Consider the following 22864-nt stretch of genomic DNA (forward strand, 5'->3'; position numbering starts at 1 on the left):
TGGCAAAAACGAATGTAGACATTCGTACATGTATTTATGTAGCTTCCAAAATATTTGTTTTACACCGGTGGGGAAGTGCCAAGATGGAGGTATAGAAACTACAACTCGGCGCCCCCTTACAGTCATCTAGTGTATATATAAATCATTAGCAGGGACACGCCTGGTGCCCAAATTGATCACGTATGTCTTGCAGTTGAGAGTCGAGTGGAGACGAAAGGCTTCGGTTCAGTCAGTCGTGCTGATGAGCCTAGTTAATGTTGACTTGGTGGCAAAAACAGAAGCATGGCATTGGCACTAATTCAAACATGTAAAATAAAGCTGTTTTTTTCTATGGACGATGGAGAAATAACTTGTAGTATTGGTCACCATCTGGATGTCAGCTAACGTACAACAAGCCCGTGTGAATGACTAGTACAACCGTATGATATCGAGGTGGAGCACTGCTGCAGCAGTTGCTTCACGGGCCAGTAACGTGGCGAATTTGTTCCATGCCACTTGATTATATGTAGAGTAGGACAGCAGCCTACACGATAAATAACTTCAAATATTGGTAGCAACCATTTAGATGTCACTGTGAAACAGTCTACTGCCCAATGGGGATAGTTTGTTCTGCAAAGCAGGCAACACAACAACACGTCCTGCAGTAAGGAGAGAAGTAGGTATCTAGATAGTGTCGCAATATCAGGCCAGGCTGACAACTAAAGTGCATTTATTGTAGTGATTTTCACCAAACATGTGGCCTACAACTACGGCATAAGGTCAACATTTTTGTAAACATTTATAAAAAAATCCTGTACACATATGATTCTGATAACGATATGTACTGTGCACCAATGAAATATGGATTGTGCACCTATGGATTGTGCACCAATGAAACGGGGTAAGTCTGTACAGTGAATATACAGTACCAGTCAAAAGTTTGGACACACCTACTCATTCAAGGGTTTTCTGTATTTGTACTATTTTCTACATTGTAGAATAATCGTGAAGACATCAAAACTATGAAATAACACGTATGAAATTATGCAGTAACCAAGAAAGTGTTAAACAAATCAAAATACATTTGCACACTCTTAGCATTCTCTCAACCAGCTTAATAAGGAATGTTTTTCCAACAGTCTTGAAGGAGTTCCCACATATGCTGAGCACTTGTTGGCTGCTTTTCCTTCACTCTACAGTCCAACTCATCCCAAACCATCTGAATTGGGTTGAGGTCGGGTGATTGTGGAGGCCAGGTCATCTGATGCAGCACCATCACTCTCCTTCTTGGTCAATTAGCCCTTACACAGCCTGAAGCTGTGTTTTGGGTCATTGTCCTGTTGAAAAACAAATGATAGTCCCACTAAGCGCAAACCAGATGGGATGGCGTATCACTGTGGAATGCTGTGGGAGCCATGCTGGTTAAGTGTGCCTTGAATTCTAAATAAATCACTGACTGTGTCACCAGCAAAGCACCGCCACACCATCACACTTCCTCCTCCATGCTTCACGGTGGGAACCACACATGCGGAGATCATCTGTTCACCTACTCTGCGTCTCACAAAGACACGGCGGTTGGAACCAAAAATCTCAAATTTGGACTCATCAGACCAAAGAACAGATTTCACCAGTCTAATGTTCATTGCTTGTGTTTCTTGGCCCAATCAAGTCTCTTCTTCTTATTGGTGTCCTTTAGTAGTGGTTTCTTTGCAGCAATTCAACCATGAAGGCCTGATTCACGCAGTCTCCTCGGAACAGATGATGTCTGTTACTGGAACTCTGTGAAGCATTTATATGGGTTGCAATCTGAAGTGCAGCTAACTCTACTGAACTTAACCTCAGCAGCAGAGGTAACTCTGGGTCTTCCTTTCCTGTGGTGGTCCTCAAGAGCCAGTTTCATCATAGCGCTTAATGGCTTTTGTAACTGCACTTGAAAAAACGTTAAAAGTTCTTGACATTTTCCCGGATTGACTACCCTTCATGTCTTAAAGTAATGGACTGTCGCTTCTCTTTGCTTATTTGAGCTGTTCTTGCCATAATATGGACTTGGTCTTTTACCAAATAGGGCTATTTTATGTATACCACCCATACCTTGTCACAACACAACTGATTGGCTCAAAAACATTAAGAAGGAAAGAAATCCCACAAATTAACTTTCAACAAGGCGCACCTGTTAATTGAAATGCATTCCAGGTGACTACCTCATGAAGCTGGTTGAGAGAACGCCAAGAGTTTGCAAAGCTGTCATCAAGGCAAAGCGTGGCTACTTTGAAGAATCTCAAATATAAATATATTTTCATTTGTTTAACACTTTTTTGGTTGCTACAACAATGTCGAAAATAGTAAAAATAAAGAAAAATCCTTGAATGAGGTGTGTCCAAACTTTTGACTTGTACTGTATCTATGTCCCCCAATGCAATTATGCAGTCTAATACATCCACAGTGGGATCATTGCCTTATGTCAGATGGCATCACACCTATGCAAAGTGCATCTCTCAACCGATCAGTGCAGGCGGAATTTACGCATTATCTGAAGTAACACAATGCAGTTGGATTTCAACAGATTTTTCTGTTTATTGTCAAATGAATGAATTATTGTATTTCATTTTAAATTATGTAACAACATCCAACTTTGTTTAGGATTATTCTGTCCAAATATGACACGATTCCACTATTTTTATCCCTTAACATCACTTTCAAACGGGGGACTTTTATTTTGAAGACAAACTGCAAATTCCACTTTTTTTTGGTGCAAATTCCACTATTGTGGCTACAAATGAGCACGTGATCAGACAAGGTTATTCGCAAATTTCTTCTTCCAGGCACATAAATTCAAATATTTATGAGTATCAAAACACAGACCGAACATTAATTGACTATCACAATTAATGGGGCGGCAGGGTAGCCTAGTGGTTAGAGCATTGGACTAGTAACTGAAAGGTTGCAAATTCAAATCCCCGAGCTGACAAGGTACAAATCTGTCGTTCTGCCCCTGAACAGGCAGTTAACCCACTGTTCCTAGGCTGTCATTGAAAATAAGAATTTGTTCTTAACTGACTTGCCTGGTAAATTAAAGGTAAAATTTAAAAAACAACACATAGGTTACATAACACTCTATATCAGTATTTGGGAAATATCAAAATTATGAATGCCCATTTACTGGCAATAGTTTTCATGTCTATAATCCAATCATAACCTGTTTATGAATAGGTGAGCAACAAAGTTACATCTCAAGTAGACTACCATGTAGTAAAATGTATTCTCACTTTAAGAAAATATTGGCCAGGGAAATAGCAAGTGGGTCCCACCTGATGGTGAATTTCCCAGTAGAAAAAAACTGCTGTACATTTACCAAGTATGGGTCGCATTGGGGCCACACAGTAGAAGTAGGTCAACACAGTGATTATTACAATCTAATGAGGTTGTTAGACACCTGCAAATTATAAGTTCTACAGTAGTGTAGGCAAAATAGTATCCCTTTAATAAAGACATAAGGGTCCTGTGTTTTTGTCCTTTTAATCACATACTATTTATTTAAAGCCATCTACTTTATCAGAAACTTGTATTTCTACGTTAATGGTTACAAGGAGGAATACAGAACATAAATACTGGAAACGGAATGAAAACTTGTCTCATGACAAACAAACTACTACTACTACTACACTAAACAAAAACACAAATATAGGAAGGATTTTCAATTACAGATTAAATGTACAAGAATAGTTGAATAACTAGTTGTCTTATCATGAGGTTTTCCATCTGTTCACTACAATGTATTTGCATCCTATCTTTACAATGGTTAAAAACACTATAGGCCAACTCAAATGGATAGGGGCCTAATTGACTTGGCAATTTACTAATGAATCCTGACAGCGTTATTTTGTGCGCATCATAGCTTTTTAGGTCAATGTCTTCTGTAAAGGCATCACTTGAATAATCTCATCATCAATCTCATCAATAATTTAATTGTGTTTATGGTAAATAAATAAAAATATATGGTTTTAGTGTTACATTTATTACACAATTGACATTGTAAAATATGTCCCTACCATAATTTCTTCAGATTATTTCTGACAATACTGTCAGGAAGTAACAGGACAAACCATTTCCTTTGTTACTGTCACAGACACATTAGCAATTAATCTGAGATTTTGGGGTATTTATCCTTAGATGAAAATGTAATCAGCATATGACATTCTGTTTGAGGTGTGTACATTCATAGACCTACAATTTGTAAAAGGGCTTGGTCCTACTCTCGAGGAACATCTGTGAATATTCGTAGTCCATGCATTCCTTGGATCTCCTCCTTGAGAGCCTGTGGATGAAAACGTAGCAGTTTTCAGCTGTGCTGTTTTTGCAACAATTTTGCATATGGAATAAAATGCAATACAGGATAATAACTTCACCTGAAAGTTTTGATATAAGACTTGACATACTTTACTACTTGTTGTTGCTTTCTCTCCCCCCACATCCGATCGGTACAAACAGTATCAACCAAAGCAAATATACAATTTTGACAACTATATAGCCTATACCCTTCCATACAATGGTGCAAACTAATTGATCTCTCCAGAATGTATAGCCATAGGTTACCTGGTTGACTAGTTGGTGTTGTTGAATAGTTCTTTTCCCTTTAAATTCATTGGATTCTATATGGACTTCATACATGGCACCACAGCCACCTGAGAACACAAAACATAATGATACACAATTGTCATGAGTGCACCAAAGGAATCAGATTCGTCATGCCCATAGGGGGAACAAGGGCACGTGCCCCCTAAGATTTGTCTGGTTGTTGATTTTAGCTCCTGGTGATGGGCAGAACTCGCAGGAGGAAAGATTATACATTCATTTGATTAAGCTATGTAGCCTATTGATTATTTCTTGATGAATACATAAAACAAAAATATTTTGTTGTTTCTCTGTAATAATTTTCTCAAAAGTACCTAGCCATTTTCTCTAAAATACCTAGCCATTTTATGAAGTTTGCTTTAGCTAGCCTGCAAGATAGGTTCCCAATCTCCCAACCTCATAACAAGCATAGCTTGTCCAACTATCCTAGCTGGCATGTCTGCTGGCAATTTTGCTAGACTTCAGAAATGGTGGGAGGGGTGTTACATAAACAGTGAGAAGGGTGAATCAGGAGGTAGGATCTCAAGGCTCTCTCCATTGCCTGCTCAGAGGGAGGAGGACAAATAGTGAATGTTCCCAGTGAAATGTATGGATCCAAGCAACTGTGTTTGGACAAATCCAGGTTTCTGACCTTCATTGCTATGGTGGTGAATTGTGCTGCACAAGTAGAAAGCTGGTCAGATAAAATTGGAATTGTTGTGTAGAGCAGCTGAACATTTTCTGGATAATCTAGATATTTCTGAAAAGGATCTACAGAAGTTGTTGGAAGAGGAGGTAATGCCCACTCAGGCCTGTGGTTAGGGATAATGCTTGGTATGATAGTATATGCAGATTGGCCTGGGTTTTTGGTTGTTTTTCCATAAGTATTTTATTGAACCTATGAGTGCATCTGGTACTCCAATGCACTATTATTATTGGATGCCAACCGCCAATAATCCACAATTCTAGGAAGCCCAGGCTTCTCCTATTTCATTCCAATAGTCGCGTAAACGAGACCTAATATGGAAGGATGACCACGCGAGAATGAGTCCACTGAACACCAGCAAGACACCAACCAATTCAGCGTCGTAGTAACACACATTTGATTATGCATAATGATCTAGCTCGCTGGGCTAGTCCAGGACCCCTTTTGACACCCATGTTTCCATGTCTATTTACCTGATATGTCCACAACTTTTAGAGACGTGGCCGACGGAAACTTCTCTTTGAGAAGTTGTGCAATTCGGGTCTCTCCATCTGTCTGAGAAGACAGAGTCCTCTGCAACTGTCTAGAAACCAAAACAGCCTAAAACAAATGTTTTCAAAGAGAGTTAGCGAACGTTTGCTAACTTACAATAAATATTGAATTACAAGATGTAACGTTAGATAGCTCACTTAACTAGCTAACGTTAAATGGCCAGTGTCACTTGCTGTCTGATTTGAGTGAGCAGAAAATCGCATTCAACCTTCAAAGTTGGCTAGTCTAAAGTTATGCATAAGAATGAATTAAATTGATTTACTTGATTTTTTAGAAGAAATCTGGAAATAGAGAGCATCGTGACCAAGTCCTTTACTGAAGATAAAACGAACAGTAATCAACACAAGTTTTTAAAAAGTCATGCCCCTTGATGTCAGTTTTCGTCTCCACAATATGACGTAGGTATACAGTCGTGTCACGCAAACAGCAACGTACACTTTGTTGTAACTGGCGCCCTCTCGTGGACTGGAGACAACCATCACCCTTTTCACACATTGTTTATTGGCCTAATTAAAACAATAATAAATGGTACAATAATTTGTATTATAAGGGTTTTCCTTGACAATCCTATACAGGACAAAAAAATACATAAGTATATAACACACCAATCACATAATTAAATAGGTAGCAAAACAAACATTTCCTAAAAATATTTCATGGTATATTGATAGGTAGATGGTTTTGAGGATACCTATTATGGTTTCCCTTGAGATAAGACTACAGACTACACTGGCATTAGTCCACAGATAACTGCTCACATCATGTGTTGTGCAAAATGTAGCAATACTAGCACATTGTTTAGAAAATATTTACAAGGCACTTTGGTATTTAGAGTTTCTAATACTATCCATATTGTTTCCCATGGTGTCTATTTCTTTGTAGAGGGTAGTAGACTACTCTCTGAGTAAATAATTGCTTTGTCAGACTCATTTTCCTTTGGGATGAAGTATCCATGCATGTCCATGTGAAGCTCTGCATTCACATATGCTCGAGCTACCTCCTTGAAAGACTTTGCATCCAGCACTAAGATGAAGCCAGATTCCCCTGGATTGGAGTTGATGACTGTTGTCAAGACCACACCTGGACATAAGAGACATTTTGTTAGAATATTATAGGTGTAATATGATGGACAGACTTTCATTGAAATTATAACTTTATTCAGCATACAGTGTGAATGTCTGGCCATTCTAATCAAAACACAAGTCTTCATATATTTAAGATTTGAAGACCATGTAAAGCAATCTCACCATCATCATCTCCTTCTCCATTGGGTCTTGGAATGAACACAGGCTCTGATGGCCAGCAGTTCTCCTCACTCCATTCAGTCCTCTCCTTTGTCTCAGTGTCCAACTTCATGACCTATTTATAAAAGTTAAGTATAGTTAACAAAATATTAGATAAGCGACACATGCAGTTATGTTCACAAAGACCTAAATTCAAATCCCAGTGACTTTTACCTTAGTTGCCACTGCAACACAAGTCATGTAGACAAATATGTACTTCTTGCAGTTGAAGTCGTAATTTATCAAATCAAATGTATTTATATAGCCCTTCTTACATCAGCTGATATCTCAAAGTGCTGTACAGAAACCCAGCCTAAAACCCCAAACAGCAAGCAATGCAGGTGTAGAAGCATGGTGGCTAGGACAAACCTAGGAAGAAACCTAGAGAGGTACCAGGCTATGAGGGGTGGCCAGTCCTCTTCTGGCTGTGCCGGGTGGAGATTATAACAGAACATGGCCAAGATGTTCAAATGTTCATAAATGACCAGCATGGTCAAATAATAATAATCACAGTGGTTGTTGAGGGTGCAACAAGTCAGCACCTCAGGAGTAAATGTCAGTTGGCTTTTCATAGCCGATCATTGAGAGTATCTCGACCGCTCCTGCTGTCTCTAGAGAGTTGAAAACAGCTGGTCTGGGACAGGTAGCGAGTCCGGTGAACAGGTCAGGGGTCCATAGCCGCAGGCAGAACAGTTGAAACTGGAGCAGCAGCACGGCCAGGTGGACTGAGGAAAACAAGTAGTCATCATGCCGGGTAGTCCTGGGGCATGGTCCTAGGGCTCAGGTCCTCCGAGAGAGAGAAAGACAGAAAGAAAGAGAGAATTAGAAATAGCATACTTAAATTCACACAGGACACCGGATAAGACAGGAGAAATACTCCAGATATAACAGACTGACCCTAGCCCCCCAGCACATAAACTACAGCAGCATAAATACTGGAGGCTGAGACAGGAGGGGTCAGGAGACACTGTGGCCCCATCCCATGATACCCCTGTACAGGGCCAAACAGGCAGGATATAACCCCACCCACTTTGCCAAGGCACAGCCCCCTCACCACTAGAGGGATATCTTCAACCACCAACTTACCATCCTGAGACAAGGCTGAGTATAGCCCACAAAGATCTCCGCCACGGCACAACCCAAGAGGGGGCGCCAACCCAGACAGGAAGATCACGTCAGTGACTCAATCCACTCAAGTGACTCACCCCTCCGAGGGATGGCATGGAAGAGCACCAGTAAGCCAGTGACTCAGCCCCTGTAATAGGGTTAGAGGCAGAGAATCCCAGTGGAGAGAGGGGAACCGGCCAGGCAGAGACAGCAAGGGCGGTTCGTTGCTCCAGAGCCTTTCCGTTCACCTTCACACTCCTGGGCCAGACTACACTCAATCATAGGACCTACTGAAGAGATTAGTCTTCAGTAAAGACTGAAAGGTTGAGACCGAGTCTGCGTCTCTCAGATGGGCAGGCAGACCATTCCATAAAAATTGAGCTCTATAGGAGAAAGCCCTGCCTCCAGCTGTTTGCTTAGAAATTCTAGGGACATTAGGAGGCCTGCGTCTTGTGACTGGAGCAAACGTGTTGGTATGTACAGCAGGACCAAATCGGAAAGATAGGTAAGAGCAAGCCCATGTAATGCTTTGTAGGTTAGCAGTAAAACCTTGAAATCAGCCCTTGCCTTAACAGGAAGCCAGTGTAGGGAGGCTAGCACTGGAGTAATATGATCAAATCTTTTGGTTTTAGTCAGGATTCTAGCAGCCATATTTAGCACTAACTGAAGTTTATTTAGTGCTTTATCCGGGTAGCCGGAAAGTAGAGTATTGCAGTAGTCTAACCAAGAAGTAACACATTTTTCTGCATCAAATTTTTCTGCATCATTTTTGGACAGAAAGTTTCAGATTTTTGCAATGTTACGTAGATGGAAAAAAGCTGTCCTTGAAACAGTCTTGATATGTTCGTCAAAAGAGAGATCAGGATCCACAGTAACGCCGAGGTCCTTCAGTTTTATTTGAGACAACTGTACAACCATCAAGATTAATTGTCAGATTCAACAGAAGATCTCTTTGTTTCTTGGGACCTAGAACAAGCATCTCTGTTTTGTCCGAGTTTAAAGTAGAACGTTTGCAGCCATCCACTTCCTTATGTCTGAAACACAGGCCTCTAGCGTGGGCAATTTTGGGGCTTCACCCTGTTTCATTGAAATGTACAGCTGTGTGTCATCCACATAGCAGTGAAAGTTAACATTACATTTTCTAATGACATCTCCAAGAGGTAAAATATAGAGTGAAAACAATAGTGGTCCTAAAAGGAACCAGTTGATTTGTCAGAGGACAAACCATTCACAGAGACAAACTGATATCTTTCCGACAGATAAGATCTAAACCAGGCCAGAACTTGTCCGTATAGACCAATTTAGGTTTCCAATCTCTCCAAAAGAATGTGGTGATCGATGGTATCAAAAGCAGCACTAAGGTCTAGGAGCACGAGGACAGATGCAGAGACTCGGTCTGACGCCATTAAAAGGTCATTTACCACATTCACAAGTGCAGTCTCAGTGCTACGATGGGGTCTAAAACCAGACTGAAGCATTTCATATACATTATTTGTCTTCAGGAAGGCAGTGAGTTGCTGTGCAACAGCCTTTTCTAAAATTTTTGAGAGGAATGGAAGATTTGATTTAGGCCGATAGTTTTTTATATTTTCTGGGTCAAGGTTGGGCTTTTTCAAGAGAGGCTTTATTACTGCCACATTTAGTGAGTTTGGTACACATCCGGAGGATAGAGAGCCATTTATTATGTTCAACATAGGAGGGCTAAGCACAGGAAGCAGCTCTTTCAGTAGTTTAGTTGGAATAGAGTCCAGGAGACAGCTGGAAGGTTTAGAGGCAGTGACTATTTAAGTGATTGTGTCGAGAGCTACAGGATTAAAAATGTTTAGTGTCTCCATTGATCTAAGGTCCTGACAGTTCTGTGCAGACACAGGACAACTGGGTTTTGAAAAAATATGCGTATTCATAGTACAGTCCATAATGTGTTTTCTAATGATCATGATATTTTCATCGAAGAAGTTCATGAATTCATCACTGCTGAAGTGAAGGTCATCTTTACTTGTGGAATGCAGCTTTTTACTTCGATTTTGCACAGTACTGTCTTTCCAAGCTAGGTGGAATACTTCCAATTTGGTGGAGCACCATTACCTACATGAATTCCAAAGTTTAAAATTGGTTTGAGTACCAGAGATGAAGTCAAAACCGGAACCATTTAGATCCAGACCTAGACCAAGGACCAGTGGATCAAGACCATGACCAGACCAAAACCAGTTTAAATGGATAAAAATAAGATCCTGGGGCCTCAAAATATGGCCCAAAACATGCACGCAAAAGTTGGCATTTATAAAAAGTTAACTTGACATGATAATGTGCTTATCCTCACGCAAACTTTAGACAGTTTCTAGTGGTTAAAGTATTGCATTGCAATTAAGGCAAAAGTAGCCTAGTTACCTAGTAGCAGCTCACTAGGGACAGGTGTTAGTTCAACGTCTAGTTTTGATTTAGATTGGGTTGAGATGTCAACTAATGGGAATTCAACTTGAAAAATAATAAAGAATACCATGCCATTGGATTTAGGTTAAAAGTTTGGTGAAAGAAATCAGAAATTGCCTTACATTGATGACTTTTTGCAAATCCAATCAGTTTTCCACGTTGATTCAACATCATCACGTTGGATTTGTTTGTTGAAATGATGGGGAAACGACGTTGGTTCAGCCAGTTTTTGCCGAGTGGGAGCCTTGTGAAGGGATATATGATGACACTTTATTCATAACAACAACAAAAAACAGGCAGCTAAATATAATAGCAATGCAATCATTTGCCTTTCGTGAGAATATCTATTTTATCTTTGCATTCTAAAATAATTAGAAATAGGCATCTATTTCCTATTCTTTATTTAATTTCCATGATCATTGCATAATACATCCCTCACCTTTTCTGACTGTGATGGATTTATACTGGCGAAATAGCGAGCCTATAGCCTACAACAAATCAAATCAAATTTATTTATATAGCCCTTCGTACATCAGCTGATATCTCAAAGTGCTGTACAGAAACCCAGCCTAAAACCCCAAACAGCAAGCAATGCAGGTGTAGAAGCACGGTGGCTAGGAAAAACTCCCTAGAAAGGCCAAAATCTAGGAAGAAACCTAGAGAGGAACCAGGCTATGTGGGGTGGCCAGTCCTCTTCTGGCTGTGCCGGGTGGAGATTATAACAGAACATGGCCAAGATGTTCAAATGTTCATAAATGACCAGCATGGTCGAATAATAATAAGGCAGAACAGTTGAAACTGGAGCAGCAGCACGGTCAGGTGGACTGGGGACAGCAAGGAGTCATCATGTCAGGTAGTCCTGGGGCATGGTCCTAGGGCTCAGGTCCTCCGAGAGAGAGAAAGAAAGAGAGAATTAGAGAGAGCATATGTGGGGTGGCCAGTCCTCTTCTGGCTGTGCCGGGTGGAGATTATAACAGAACATGGCCAAGATGTTCAAATGTTCATAAATGACCAGCATGGTCGAATAATAATAAGGCAGAACAGTTGAAACTGGAGCAGCAGCACGGTCAGGTGGACTGGGGACAGCAAGGAGTCATCATGTCCTAGGGCTCAGGTCCTCCGAGAGAGAGAAAGAAAGAGAGAAGGAGAGAATTAGAGAACGCACACTTAGATTCACACAGGACACCGAATAGGACAGGAGAAGTACTCCAGATATAACAAACTGACCCTAGCCCCCCGACACATAAACTACTGCAGCATAAATACTGGAGGCTGAGACAAGTTAGGCTAGGCTACATATGCCCCATCTCTCATTTAATTGGACCCAATTCACATTAGTAAATAGATAAGCTCCAGTATTTCAACTATTTAGCTCCATGCGATCTGATCCAAAGCGCAGTTTAATGGTAGAACTGACAGTTCACGTCCATTGACGTTTGTAGGCTTTGTCTGAATACTGGAACATAAAATTTCTCAAGTAGACCATATTTAATTTACAACCTAATGTAATGTGATGCTACTGGCGGCAGAGAAGTCAGGCGCAGGAGAGCGGAAACTGATTTACAACGGTCGAGTTTAATAACCATAAACCACCGTAAACAGAATCAAAACAATAAACGTGTCCCCAGGTATGTCCTGCTCTTCCATATGGGAGTCCCTCAAATCATACCTACGTGTCAAATTATTTCTTATACAGCCTACAAAACAAAGCTTGCTCTCAGCGGCTTCGAGACCTGAGCGAAACCATAGCTACATTGGATGAGAAATATGCTACACATCCTTCTTCTTATCTCTTTCAGAACGCCAGCTACTCCAATCTGAATTTGAAGAGCCCTCTACCAGACAAGCTGAACAATTACAAGCTTGATACAGGGTGTAGGAGCAAGGCGACAAGGCCAGTAAACTCCTTGCACATCAGATCCGTAAATCTGAGGCCTCATGTTTAATCCCACAATTAAAGACCCTGTCTGGTGCTACCACAGTTATACATAAAGAGATGAATGATCACTTCAAACAATTTTACTCTCACTTGATTCGTTCTTCGATGGTCTGAATATGCCTTCAGTTGATACAGACTCCCATGACGGTTAAGAAGAACAATGTCTTTATCAGGCTTCAATTTCATTACTATTAAACAAAACAAGGACCCCTTGGATGTGGATCTTATCACCCAATCTCGCTTTTAAACTGTGATTACAAAATCCTAGCCAACCCCTTAGCCATCCGAATGGAAGGCTCGCTGCACCAAGTAATACACTCTGACCAAACTGGCTTTATGAGAAATAGGCATTTGTTTTCAATATTAGACGCCTTATGAATATACTGTACTCTCCAGCGTTGGGAGACCCCGGAGGTGGTGGTCTCACTTGATGCGGAAAAAGCTTTTTCCCACATTGAGTGGGACTACAAACAGATCACCACCACCATTTCGAATCCCACCGTACCTTCTCCGGTATGCAATCTGGTTTCTGAGCTGGTCATGGGTGCACCTCAGCCACGCTCAAGGTCCTAAACGATATCATAACCACCATTGATAAAAGACAATACTGTGCGGCCGTATTCATCAACCTGGCCAAGGCCATTCTTATTGGCAGACTCAACAGTCTTGGTTTCTCAAATGGCTGCCTCGTCTGGTTCACCAGAGTTCAGTGTGTCAAATCGGACCTCTGGCAGTCTCTATGGGGGTGCCACAGGGTTCAATTCTCAGGCTGACTCTTTTCTCTGTATATATCAATGATGTTGCTCTTGCTGCTGGTGATTCTGTGATCCACCTCTACGCAGACGACACCATTCTGTATACTTCTGGCCCTTCTTCGGACACTCTGTTAACAAACCTCCAGACGAGCTTCAATGCCATACAACTCTCCTTCAGTGGCCTCCAACTGCTCTTAAATGCAAGTAAAACTAAATGCATGCTCTTCAACTGATCGCTGCCCGCACCTGCCCACCCGTCCAGCATCACTACTCTGGATGGTTCTGACTTAGAATATGTGACTTAGAACTACAAATACCCAGGTGTCTGGCTAGACCGTAAACTCTTTGCTTTATCTTGGCCAGGTCGCAGTTGTAAATGAGAACTTGTTATCAACTGGCCTACCTGTGTCACGCCTGCTCCTGCTCTTCCCTTCCCCTGGCGCTTGAGGGCGCCAGATTACCCTGCATCACACGTTCCTGCCATCTATCATGCACACCTGCCTTCCCTCGTCACTTGCATCAGCATTGTTGGACTCACCTGGACTCACTTATCTCCTGTTAATTTCCTCCCCTATTATTGTCAGTTCCCTAGCTCTGTTCCCTGCTGCTTCATTGTATTGTTTTTGTCTTAGTTTTAGTTCTGGGGGAGGAACTTGGGGTTTGGGGAGGAACTTGGGGATTACACCTGGGAATCTGTGCTGCACAGGGTGCATTCGTCCTCTTTTATCACGAGACACAGCCTCATTCAATTCAAGGTGGTTCACCATATCCACTGGTCCGGTGCCAAACTCTGAAGAACATTCTCTCATTTTGATCCTACCTGTGTTCGATGTAAAACGGAACCAGCCACAATGTCGGACACTGTTGCTCATACAACTCTTTTAGCTAGACGGCTAATGCTCCAGAACTGGAAGATGGCGGTTCCCCACCATATAAATATTGGGTGGGAGATGTGTTGTGCTCTCTGAAATTAGAAAAATGTAATTCAATAAACGTAGCAACCACAAACTGTTTTATGATGCTTGGGCTCCAAACATAAAACAGCCTTACTTTGATCAGTCCCCCCTCTGATGGCATTCTTATCAAAACAAAAATAAGGCTGGTTGGAGGAGCATTTCTTTGGGGGTTTTTTGGGAGGACTTTGAGGTTGGTGATGTGCCTATTGAATGTGATTTGTGGATGCCTTATTCCTCTTGCTCTGTCAGAGCCCAACATGTGAGCTTGTTTTGCCCTGTTTTTTATTTGGTTTACACTTACATTGTAAAAATAATAATAATAATAATAACATTGTAAACTTTAATTTTGGTCCAGTGGATGGTCAGTCTGTGGTCATGACTGACTGTGAATGTGAGTGGTTGCATTTCTCCACCCCTTTCCCTCTTCTGTTTACAGGAACAATGGAAAGGTGACCACTCTGTTCCTGTATTGACTACAGATTGCCCTTTAACCTCAGTACCCTTCTGCCCAGTGTGTTTAACACTCAGTACCCTTCTGCCCAGTGTGTCTAACTTGTCTAAAGTACGGTATCTTTATAGTTACTGTTTTTCTTTTTCCTAGCTGAGTATATTGTTTATTGTGTTGTCTTATGTGTGTAAAACTGAATAAGTGAGTTTTCCAAAACATTTAGATTTTTTATGTTGCTCTATGGGGCGGCAGGGTAGCCTAGTGGTTAGGGCGTTGGACTAGTAAGTTCAAACCCCCAAGCTGACAAGGTACACATCTGTTGTTCTGCCCCTGAACAGGCAATTAACCCACTGTTCCTAGGCTGTCATTGAAAATAAGAATTTGTTCTTAACTGACTTGCCTGGTAAAATAATAAATCCATAGCGTGATTTATAACATGCAGGTGAATAGACAGTTGATATTTTGCATTGAAGTGTGAAGGCCTACTGTAGTTCTTTTTTAGAATAGACATACTGTTCTAGACAAAGTTTCAGAATTTGCAAGTAAACGCAAAGCATTATTTCATTAAAACGATCTGTTTATATGTCCTTAACAATTTTCAAGTGCCACTGTAAAAGTTTAAAATATTTTTTCAACACCTCCAGAGACATTTGATTACGTTTGCCATTGCTATTCCCTTTAGATACTGTCTTGGCCTGATTCCAAGACTTCCAAAGTAGGCTAGGCCCTATACAGCAAATAAGGTCGTTATTGTCACCATAAAAGCTGAGTAAGTGATGGGCGTTTTTAGGCTGAGTTATAATGCTCAACAGGTCTGATTTAAAACGGTAAAGCTGTGTATGTGTGGTATGTGCCAAGTTTATAATCTCTTTTCAGAAATGGTGCAAGCAGATATTTAGTGTAAAATTTACATAACGATTATAAATGAGGCCCCAGTAGAGTAAACATGAGTATAGTTCAGTGCAGTAGACTAGAGTGTAATTCAGTACAGTACAATATAATACAGTACGGTAAATGTGCTCCACTAAAATGTGTTCGTATGTATGAAATGCATTTTATCCTACAAAGACGGAATAGAACATTGTTGTGGAAATTCAGTACAGAAAGAGACTTGGTCTTGATCATTTCTTCAAACAATCATTATTGCAATAATGAGACCGTCAGCCCACCAGTCTTGACTGACTGTTAGGCTGAGAGTCTAGCCTTTACAGACGATGCACAGTTTTTATATAGCTGATACCATGATTGCTTAGTCAGTCACTTCTAACCTTCCCATAAGCCACCTTGGTTATCTACACAGGATGGTCTTTTGGTCTTAGTTTCCCAGACGCCAGGAAGATGAGACAATGAGGCATTGTTCTTAACTCTTCCAGGCTCTCTATATCTCGAGTCACACACACCACATCTTTTCTATAGAATGCTAGCTTTTAGGTTTTTATCACCAACACAAATCAATTGTCAGCTTCAAGCTATCTCTAGTAGAACCCATTTCCTCAACACCCAGACTAGCTGCAGGGTGCTAGAGTGGAGACCATAAAACACAGCATTAGCAGGACAGAAATATCTTACTGTATGTTAAGTAAATAATTGTTACATAGCCAACAAATAAGGTGAATAGATACTTTTCCCCTCACTACATATTTAATGGTAGTGCAAGAGCACCTACAAATTAATGAATTTATTCAAGATTTTTATTGTTGTTAGTTTTTTGCTCTGCATTTGCATCCAGCCAGATACTTCAGATCGGGCAAAGGATCTCCCTGGTTCCCCAGGCTGGGGGTTGTGCGCGGGGCTAACAGTCCTGCCACGTAAAACATCAGTGTAACAGTCTAATTCCAAAGCAATTTGAGGACCTTTACTCCATTCGGAAATACACTACATGACCAAAAGTATGTGGATACCTGCACGTCAAACATCTCATTCCAATATCATGAGCATTAATATGGAGTCGGTGCCCCCCTTGCTGCTATAACAGCCTCCACTCTTCTGGAAAGGATTTCCACTAGATTTTGTGACATTCTTACGGGGTCTTGCTTCCATTCAGCCAAAAGAGCATTAGTGAGGCCGGGCACTGATATTGGGCAATTAAGCCTGGCTCGCAGTCGGCGCTCCAATTCATTCCAAAGTTGTTCGATGGGGTTGAGGACAGGCCAGTCAAGTTCTTCCACACCGATCTCAAAAAAATATTTTCTGAAAAAACCTTGCTTTATGCACGGGGGCATTGTCATGCTGAAAGAAGAAAGGAACTTCCCAAAACTGTTTCCATAAAGTTGGAAGCACACTCTTCTAAAATGTCATTGTATGCTGTACATTAAGATTTCGCTTCACTGGAACTACGGGGCCTAGCCCAAACCATGAAAAATAGCCCCAGACCATTATTCCTCCACCAAACCTTACAGTTGGCACTATGCATTCGGGCAGGTTGCGTTCTCCTGGCAAACCCAGTTTCGTCCGTCGGACTACCAGATGGTGAAGCGTGATTCATCACTTCAGAGAACACGTTTTCACTGCTCCAGAGACCAATGGCAGCAAGCTTTACACCACTCCAGCCAACGCATGGTGATCTTAGGCTTGTGTGCGGCTGCTCGGCCATGGAAACCCATTTCATGAAGCTCCCAACGAACAGTTCTTGTGCTGATGTTGCTTCCAGAGACAGTTTGGATCTCGGTAGTGAGTGTTGCAACCGAGGACAGAATTATTTTATGCGCTACACGCTTCAGAACTCGGCGGTCCCATTCTGTAAGCTTGTGTGACCTACCACTTTGCATCTGGGCAGTTGTTGCATCTAGACGTTTCCAATTCACAATAAAAGCACTTACAGTTGACCTGGCCAGCTTCGAGCATGGCAGAAAATTCACCAACTGACTTGTTGGATAGGTGGCATCCTATGATGGTGCCACGCTGAAAGTTTCTGAGCTTTTCTATAAGGCCCTTCTACTGCTAATGTTTGTCTATGGAGATTGCATGACTGTGTGATTGATTTTATACATCTGTCAGCAAAGGGTGTGGCTGAAATAGCCGAATCAATTAATTTGAAGGGGTGTCCACATACTTTTGTATATATAGTGTAACTTTGACTCTCTCAGCTACTGTATGTACTCTATTATAAGGTAACTGGAACTGGAGATAAGCATATCAATATTTGGTGGAATCATAAGCGTAGTTTTCCTACAATGTTTCAAGAAAGAATAAGGACTCTACAACCTAAGGTTAAGGTTTGTGTCACACCCTGATCTGTTTCCCCTGTCCTTGTGATTGTCTCCACCCCCCCCACTTCCCTATTATCCCCTGTGTATTTATACCTGTGTTCTCTGTTTGTCTGTTGCCAGTTTGTTTTGTTTCGTCAAGCCTATCAGTGTTTTTCCCTCTGTTCCTGTCTCTCAATTGTTCCTGTTTTCTAGTTTTGACCTTTTCTGCCTGCCCTGACCCTGAGCCTGCTTACTGTCCTGTACCTATTCCCCACCTATCTGGATTACTGACCCCTGCCTGCCCTTGACCTGTCTTTTGCCTGCCCCTGTTGGATTAATAAACTGTTGTTAATTCGACATTGTCTGCATCTGGGTCTTACCTTGAAACGTGATAGGTTTGTATACTCAGCTAAAGCATATATTTATTTATTTATTTTATTTTTTTATTTTACCTTTATTTAACCAGGTAAGCAAGTTGAGAACAAGTTCTCATTTACAATTGCGACCTGGCCAAGATAAAGCAAAGCAGTTCGACAGATACAACGACACAGAGTTACACATGGAGTAAAACAAACATACAGTCAATAATACAGTATAAACAAGTCTATATACAATGTGAGCAAATGAGGAGAGAAGGGAGGTAAAGGCAAAAAAGGCCATGGTGGCAAAGTAAATACAATATAGCAAGTAAAACACTGGAATGGTAGTTTTGCAATGGAAGAATGTGCAAAGTAGAAATAAAAATAATGGGGTGCAAAGGAGCAAAATAAATAAATAAATAAAAATTAAATACAGTTGGAAAAGAGGTAGTTGTTTGGGCTAAATTATAGGTGGGCTATGTACAGGTGCAGTAATCTGTGAGCTGCTCTGACAGTTGGTGCTTAAAGCTAGTGAGGGAGATAAGTGTTTCCAGTTTCAGAGATTTTTGTAGTTCGTTCCAGTCATTGGCAGCAGAGAACTGGAAGGAGAGGCGGCCAAAGAAAGAATTGGTTTTGGGGGTGACTAGAGAGATATACCTGCTGGAGCGTGTGCTACAGGTGGGAGATGCTATGGTGACCAGCGAGCTGAGATAAGGGGGACTTTACCTAGCAGGGTCTTGTAGATGACATGGAGCCAGTGGGTTTGGCGACGAGTATGAAGCGAGGGCCAGCCAACGAGAGCGTACAGGTCGCAATGGTGGGTAGTATATGGGGCTTTGGTGACAAAACGGATTGCACTGTGATAGACTGCATCCAATTTGTTGAGTAGGGTATTGGAGGCTATTTTGTAAATGACATCGCCAAAGTCGAGGATTGGTAGGATGGTCAGTTTTACAAGGGTATGTTTGGCAGCATGAGTGAAGGATGCTTTGTTGCGAAATAGGAAGCCAATTCTAGATTTAACTTTGGATTGGAGATGTTTGATATGGGTCTGGAAGGAGAGTTTACAGTCTAACCAGACACCTAAGTATTTGTAGTTGTCCACATATTCTAAGTCAGAGCCGTCCAGAGTAGTGATGTTGGACAGGCGGGTAGGTGCAGGTAGCGATCGGTTGAAGAGCATGCATTTAGTTTTACTTGTATTTAAGAGCAATTGGAGGCCACAGAAGGAGAGTTGTATGGCATTGAAGCATGCCTGGAGGGTTGTTAACACAGTGTCCAAAGAAGGGCCGGAAGTATACAGAATGGTGTCGTCTGCGTAGAGGTGGATCAGAGACTCACCAGCAGCAAGAGCGACCTCATTGATGTATACAGAGAAGAGAGTCGGTCCAAGAATTGAACCCTGTGGCACCCCCATAGAGACTGCCAGAGGTCCGGACAGCAGACCCTCCGATTTGACACACTGAACTCTATCAGAGAAGTAGTTGGTGAACCAGGCGAGGCAATCATTTGAGAAACCAAGGCTGTCGAGTCTGCCGATGAGGATGTGGTGATTGACAGAGTCGAAAGCCTTGGCCAGATCAATGAATACAGCTGCACAGTAATGTTTCTTATCGATGGCGGTTAAGATATCGTTTAGGACCTTGAGCGTGGCTGAGGTGCACCCATGACCAGCTCTGAAACCAGATTGCATAGCGGAGAAGGTATGGTGGGATTCGAAATGGTCTGTAATCTGTTTGTTGACTTGGCTTTCGAAGACCTTAGAAAGGCAGGGTAGGATAGATATAGGGCTGTAGCAGTTTGAGTCAAGAGTGAAGAGGGGGATGACCGCTGCTGCTTTCCAATCTTTGGGAATCTCAGACGACACGAACGAAAGGTTGAACAGGCTAGTAATTGGGGTTTTAACAATTTCGGCAGTTCATTTTAGAAAGAAAGGGTCCAGATTGTCTAGCCCGGCTGATTTGTAGGGGTCCAGATTTTGCAGCTCTTTCAGAACATCAGCTGAATGGATTTGGGAGAAGGAGAAATGGGGAAGGCTTGGGCGAGTTGCTGTTGGGGGTGCAGTGCTGTTGACCGGGGTAGGAGTGGCCAGGTGGAAAGCATGGCCAGCCGTAGATTTATAGCCTTAGTATTGTTGACTGCAAAAGGATGGAAGTTGTATGACCCTTGTTATCATACTCTAAATGATAATCCATTCTTCATTTGCATGTCCAATTTGTTTCGCAAGTGGGGTAATGCTAAACCAACTCACAGAACACTTTCCCACCATCCATATCATTAGCTGCATCTGAATTATTACTCTAAATTACAAAACTTTTTGTCACAAATGTATTTATTTGAATGCAATGACCTCATGCACACTTGGATTAGACCTATTTTAATGAAATTAGACTCTGCTGTTATACAGTAGGAGCTAGATTGATGGTTTTGTTGAGTGATCATGCTGCATTACTTTGGCTTAGTGAAACTAATGCCAGCAATGTTATCAATATGTTTTTTTTAGAACAGAAATACCAGGATTTTTTTCACAATACATAATATTTCAATCATTTCCATTTCATAAAATTGATATATATATATTTTTTAAATTCTCAGAACTATAGCAAACTAAACTATTGAACCAGATTTGCTATGAAAATTTAATGTTCCTACATGTTCCTATGCTAGAGCATAAATGTTATGTAACTAAACAAAGTCTACTTGGAAATACAATAGAATGGATTTAAAATGCATTGTCAGAAGCAATTAAGAACAATACACCTCCACATATGGACATATGGAAACACATATATCCTACAGTATAGTGGAGCATTTAAATACAACCACAAACTATGATTGTAGTATCAACTGAGATAATCAACCAGTGTCATAAGTATGTCTTTCATTAAATATTGTCATGATGCATATATACAAACAAGATTATATTTTTGGGGTGTAATTGGGTCTCGACAGTTAAACTAGGCTCAGGAGGAATTTGTAAGTCATATTCTTCAAGATCAATGGGAATATATCATTATTTAAAAGTACAAAAATGGACATACAAATTGAAGATAAAAAAATAAGATAAAAAAAACAAGATAAAAAAATACACCTTAGCCAAATACATTTCAACTCAGTATTTCACAATTCCTGACATGTAATCCTAGTAAAAATTCCCTGTCTTAGGTCAGTTAGGATCACCACTTTATTTTAAGAATGTGAAATGTCAGAATAATAGTAAAGATAATTATTTATTTCAGCTTTAATTTCTTTCATCACATTCCCAGTGGGTCAGAAGTTTACATACACTCAATTAGTATTTGGTAGCATTGCCTTTAAATTGTTTAACTTGGGTCAAACGTTTTGGGTAGCCTTCCACAACATTCCCACAATAAATTGGGTGAATTTTGGCCCATTCCTCCTGACAGAGGTGGTGTAACTGAGTCAGGTTTGTAGGCCTCCTTTCTCGCTCACGCTTTTTCAGTTCTGCCCACACATTTTCTATAGGATTGAGGGGCTTTGTGATGGCCAATCCAATACCTTGACTTTGTTGTCCTTAAGCCATTTTGCTTTGGAAGTATGCTTGGGGTCATTGTTCATTTGGAAGACCCATTTGCGACCAAGCTTTAACTTCCTGACTGATGTCTTGAGATGTTGCTTTAATATAGCCACATAATTTTCCTCTTCATGATGCCATCTATTTTGTGAAGTGCACCAGTCCCTCCTGCAGCAAAGCACCCCCACAACATGATGCTGCCACCCCCGTGCTTCACGGTTGTGATGGTGTTCTTCGGCTTACAAGCCTCCCCCTTTTTCCTCCAAACATGACGATGGTCATTATGGCCAAACAGTTCTATTTTTGTTTCATCAGACCAGAGGACATTTCTCCAAAAAGTACGATCTTCGTCCCCATGTGCAGTTGCAAACCGTAGTCTGGCTTTTTTATGGAGGTTTTGGAGCAGTGGCTTCTTCCTCGCTGAGCGGCCTTTCAGGTTATGTCGATATAGGACTTGTTTTACTGTGGATATAGATACTTTTGTACCTGTTTCCTCCAGCATCTTCACAAGTTCCTTTGCTGTTGTTCTGGGATTGATTTGCAATTTCGCACCAAAGTACGTTCATCTCTAGGAGACAGAACGCGTCTCCTTCCTGAGCGGTATGATGGCTGCGTGGTCCCATGGTGTTTATACTTGCGTACTGTTGTTTGTAGAGATGAACGTGGTACCTTCAGGCGTTTGGAAATTGCTCCCAAGGATTTACCAGACTTGTGGAGGTCTACAATTTTGTTTCTGAGGTCTTGGCTGATTTATTTAGATTTTCCCATGATGTCAAGCAAAGAGGGACTGAGTTTGAAGGTAGGCCTTGAAATACATCTACAGGTACACCTCCAATTGACTCAAATAATGTCAATTAGCCTATCAGAAGCTTCTAAAGCTATGACATAATTTTCTGGAATTTTCCAAGCTGTTTAAAGGCACAGTCAATTTAGTGTGTGTAAACTTCTGACCCACTGGAATTGTGATACTGTGAATTATAAGTGAAATAATTTGTCTGTAAACAATTGTTGGAAAA

At 41.2% G+C, this 22864-nt stretch overlaps 2 protein-coding genes across 2 annotated transcripts; both read right to left on the reverse strand.

The window, feature by feature from the left end:
* Positions 1–3481: 3481 nt before the first annotated feature.
* bola3 (bolA family member 3) lies at positions 3482–6245 on the reverse strand. The gene is made up of 4 exons (XM_024440206.2): positions 6111–6245; positions 5770–5896; positions 4573–4661; positions 3482–4294 (listed from the first exon to the last, which is right to left on the reverse strand). The coding sequence occupies exons 1-4, from the start codon at positions 6144–6146 to the stop codon at positions 4229–4231; spliced, it is 318 nt and encodes a 105-aa protein (XP_024295974.1). The 5' UTR covers positions 6147–6245; the 3' UTR covers positions 3482–4228.
* Positions 6246–6306: 61 nt separating this feature from the next.
* On the reverse strand, positions 6307–7359 carry LOC112263688 (beta,beta-carotene 15,15'-dioxygenase-like). Its single transcript, XM_024440205.2, has 2 exons — positions 7096–7359; positions 6307–6928 (listed from the first exon to the last, which is right to left on the reverse strand). Exons 1-2 carry the CDS (start codon positions 7202–7204, stop codon positions 6717–6719), a joined length of 321 nt encoding a protein of 106 aa, XP_024295973.1. The 5' UTR covers positions 7205–7359; the 3' UTR covers positions 6307–6716.
* Between the last annotated feature and the right edge of the window lie 15505 nt (positions 7360–22864).

The sequence above is a fragment of the Oncorhynchus tshawytscha genome, linkage group LG12, assembly GCF_018296145.1.
Source record: "Oncorhynchus tshawytscha isolate Ot180627B linkage group LG12, Otsh_v2.0, whole genome shotgun sequence".
Taxonomy (NCBI): Eukaryota; Metazoa; Chordata; class Actinopteri; order Salmoniformes; family Salmonidae; genus Oncorhynchus; species Oncorhynchus tshawytscha.

What these genes read in the sequence shown, in the direction of transcription:
- LOC112263688 (XM_024440205.2), bottom strand. Translation starts at nt 7,204, where the DNA reads ATGAAGTTGGACACTGAGACAAAGGAGAGGACTGAATGGAGTGAGGAG. An exon ending in TGGAGAAGGAGATGATGATG is followed by an intron (nt 6,929 to 7,095) that starts GTGAGATTGCTT and finishes TCTTATGTCCAG; the next exon opens with GTGTGGTCTTGACAACAGTC.
- bola3 (XM_024440206.2), bottom strand. Translation starts at nt 6,146, where the DNA reads ATGCTCTCTATTTCCAGATTTCTTCTAAAAAATCAA. An exon ending in GATTTCTTCTAAAAAATCAA is followed by an intron (nt 5,897 to 6,110) that starts GTAAATCAATTT and finishes CATTTGTTTTAG; the next exon opens with GCTGTTTTGGTTTCTAGACA. An exon ending in AAAAGTTGTGGACATATCAG is followed by an intron (nt 4,662 to 5,769) that starts GTAAATAGACAT and finishes TTGTGTTCTCAG; the next exon opens with GTGGCTGTGGTGCCATGTAT.